Consider the following 3,575-nt stretch of genomic DNA (forward strand, 5'->3'; position numbering starts at 1 on the left):
CAAGAACACCATAATGACTCTATCCTAATGATAGAAGGACAAACCATAGAGGAAATTGACAGACAACTCTGCATTTCTTATGAAGAAGACATGTCTGAAGTTGGATTGGATGACGAACAACACAACCTTATTGGACATAACCTTGGGATTCCACATGAGCAGAGCGAGATAGTAACTCCTAACCAGACACCTGAGCAGCTACAATGGCAACCGCCAAACATTGAACAAGTTGTAAACATTGACCTTTCTCTGCATCCAACTTCAATGAATGTTGTATCACTTACTCTGAGCATGACAGTTGAAGAGACACAAACATAGAAGTGCAACAAAAGAAATACACTAAAGAGGAAGATGATACAAAATGATACACAAATTTTGACACCTAGTGCATCGATTGATCAAATAGAAGTTGACATTTTATTCAAAGACAAAGATACCGTGAAAAAGTGTATGAATAACATTGCAATTACTCATCATCAACAGTACAAGGTAGAAAAGTCATGCACGCAACGGTATTACATCAGATGTGTTGACCCAACCTGCATTTGGCGTTTCCACAGTTCAAGGTTCAGAGAATCAGAACTTTTCAAAGTAGTTAACTTTGAAAAGAGACATAGTTATTCAATAAATTTCATCACCTCTGACATGAGGAATGCAACTTCAAAAGTCATAGCGGAATACATTACAGACCTAGTACGCCATACACTTCAAAAGATAACACCCAAATTTGTCATTGAAGAAATGAGAAGCAGATATGGCTTGCACATTGGTTACCACAAAGCATGACGTTCCCTCCAACACGCTTATAATGTCATAAGAGGAAGCCCATAAAATAATTACACACTTCTACTGCAATATCTTCACATGATAAAATTAAGAAATCCTGGAACAGTTGCGAACATCAAATGGACCGCTGGCAATAAGTTTAAGTATGCTTTTTTCGCTTATGGAGCATCAATTGAGGGTTGGAAACACTGCAGACCAGTAATGATGGTGAATGCAACCTTCTTGAAATCAAAATACCGCGGTGTGCTCATGATAGCAGTAGCAAAGGATGGAAACAACAACATATTTCCTCTTGCATTTGGTATTGCAGACTCTGAGAATAATGAATCCTACAGGTGGTTTTTCAGACACGTGAAAAAGGTGTTTGGCACGCGCAAAGATCTATCAATTCTTTCCGATCGCCACGCATCAATTGCAACTGCAATCAAAGAACTGTATCCAGATACCAAGCATGGAATATGCATCTACCACATGGAGAAGAACTTGCAGAAACATTTCCCATCCGAAGCGATCCTATCCTGTTTTACAATGCAGCAACTACCTACAAACAGGCAGAGTTTCGTACCTATATGTCACAGATACAACAAATCGACCCAAAAGCTGCTGAATACATAGAAGAAGAACCACCGGAAAGATGGGCATGTTCATTCCACACCAACAGGCGTTACAACATGCTCACAACAAACAATATCGAGACAATGAGTTCTGTATTGAGGAAAGCAAGGGAGTTGCCAATAATGGCATGAATTGATTACATCCAGAACAAGCTGCAAAATTGGTTTTACCAGGGAAAATTGGATGCAACAAGATCGTCCCATGACCTGACATGTTGGGCTGAAAAGATTCTGCTTGAAAAGATAAGTAGAGGCTTCACAATGAAAGTAAGTACATTTTACCGACACACACTTCAATATTAGTTTGGTGAGCAATGCATAGTTTAATTTTAACCAAACACAAAAGTTATGCTGGATAAAGGAAGAACTATGACCCTATTTTTATACTTTGTTCTGCCGGAAGGGGCAGACTCTTATTTTAACTAGCATGGAATTATGTCGGTAAGGGCATAACTATGACACTGTTTTTATGCTCACAATGAAAGTAAGTAGATTTTACCAACACACACTTCAATCTTAGTTTTATAAGCAATGTATAGTTTAAATTTAACCAAACACAAAAGTTATGCTGGACAAAGGAACAACTATGACCCTATTTTATACTTAGTTCTGCCGGAAGGGGAAAACTCTTATTTTCACTGTACAGGAAGTATGCCGGAAAGGGCATAACTCTCACATAATCTGAAAATTGCCACAAAAATATCACTAATTTATATTGTGAATTTCTACAGGTAGAAAACATAACTCCCATCAAATTTGTTGTGAAAGATGAAGGATATCAATACAATGTAGACCTGAAGAATATCACTTGTGAATGCTTGGAGTTCCAAACTGATGAGTTACCGTGCACACATGCCATGGCAGTTATAGACAAAAGAAGTTTGTCAAAATCTACACACTGTGCGGACTAGTTCAAGAAACAAGCATGGCAAGAGACATACACAGGTGAAATACTATCAGTTGGAAATCAAGACTCATGGATTATTCCACAAAACATTATGGATATTAAAATAACGCCGCCTGATGTTAAAATAAGACCTGGAAGAAAACAAATAAAAAGATATCGCCCAAGAAAAGAATCGACAAAGTACACATACAAATGTGGTAGATGCAAGTTCTTTGGACACACTAGGACAACCTGTAACCATAGTCCAGCTCTCAATCCATATTCAAGAAGATACAGGAAGAGGAAATTGTCATCCTAACATCACACTCTTATACATGATTTATATGAATTTATCTTATGATTCTTGACGCATAATGCATACTCTGCTTGAAAGAAATGGCAAAACTTTGGTATTACTAAGACTGAGACTTCAAGCATCTTATCACACATTTATTCTTCTGTCCATTCTTTCTTTTATTATTTTCTTTTACTAAGTTGTTATCTTCTTATTGCTGATAATAAAAGACTATATAATAGCAAGAGATAAATGTCCCTACATGAAATCTACAATTCTCTACCATAAAACATTGAGGAAAAAGAAAAAAAATCATCAACTTTAATTATCCAGTTTTATAATTTATGCCTCCTGTGACAGGTATAACAGTTTTTGCCTGGAAAACAAAATTGGTATCTCAAAGACTACATCCTGGTAAATTTAATAAATGTATGCCTCGGGACATAACACTATTGTTTCTCTTTGTTGTTTTCAAGTTTTACATTTATGCCCGAACCGGCAGGTCTGCCGCTTACAAAATAAATAAGTATGCCGTTAGGGGCATACTTATGTGCTTTGTTGTTTATAAAATATTTTAAAATGTTGGAAAATTGGATAAAACATTCAGCACAATACAATTAACACTAAGTAAAATATTTCATTCATTCATAGCAAAATTTCATTCATACAAATATTGGAGAGGAAAAAACAACAACAACAACATAGACTAAAAATAAAAATTCATTCATACTAAAACAACAATTATGGCGTCTCAATTAATCCCAATAAAATGCGTTTTGACTGGTCAAAAAAGTTAAAAGGTTTTGTCCTTGTTGCTGGTTGTGGCAAGTTCTCTGAACTTAATTTCTGCCGAAAAGGGTGGAACTTCTATTCATAAAATGACAAACTATGCCGACCCCGGCAAACTCCTATTACATAACCACCATAAAGTTGTGATGCAAAGGGCATAACTTTGGTTTTCAACAAAATAACAGCTTTCCGTCACAAATAATCC

At 36.2% G+C, this 3,575-nt stretch overlaps 1 protein-coding gene across 1 annotated transcript; it reads left to right on the forward strand.

Moving 5' to 3' along the window:
* The first annotated feature begins 864 nt into the window (after positions 1-864).
* LOC132631153 (protein FAR1-RELATED SEQUENCE 4-like) lies at positions 865-2,311 on the forward strand. The gene is made up of 3 exons (XM_060346752.1): positions 865-1,347; positions 1,575-1,667; positions 2,132-2,311. The coding sequence occupies exons 1-3, from the start codon at positions 865-867 to the stop codon at positions 2,309-2,311; spliced, it is 756 nt and encodes a 251-aa protein (XP_060202735.1).
* Positions 2,312-3,575: the final 1,264 nt, after the last annotated feature.

Source organism: Lycium barbarum, chromosome 3 (assembly GCF_019175385.1).
Source record: "Lycium barbarum isolate Lr01 chromosome 3, ASM1917538v2, whole genome shotgun sequence".
NCBI lineage: Eukaryota > Viridiplantae > Streptophyta > Magnoliopsida > Solanales > Solanaceae > Lycium > Lycium barbarum.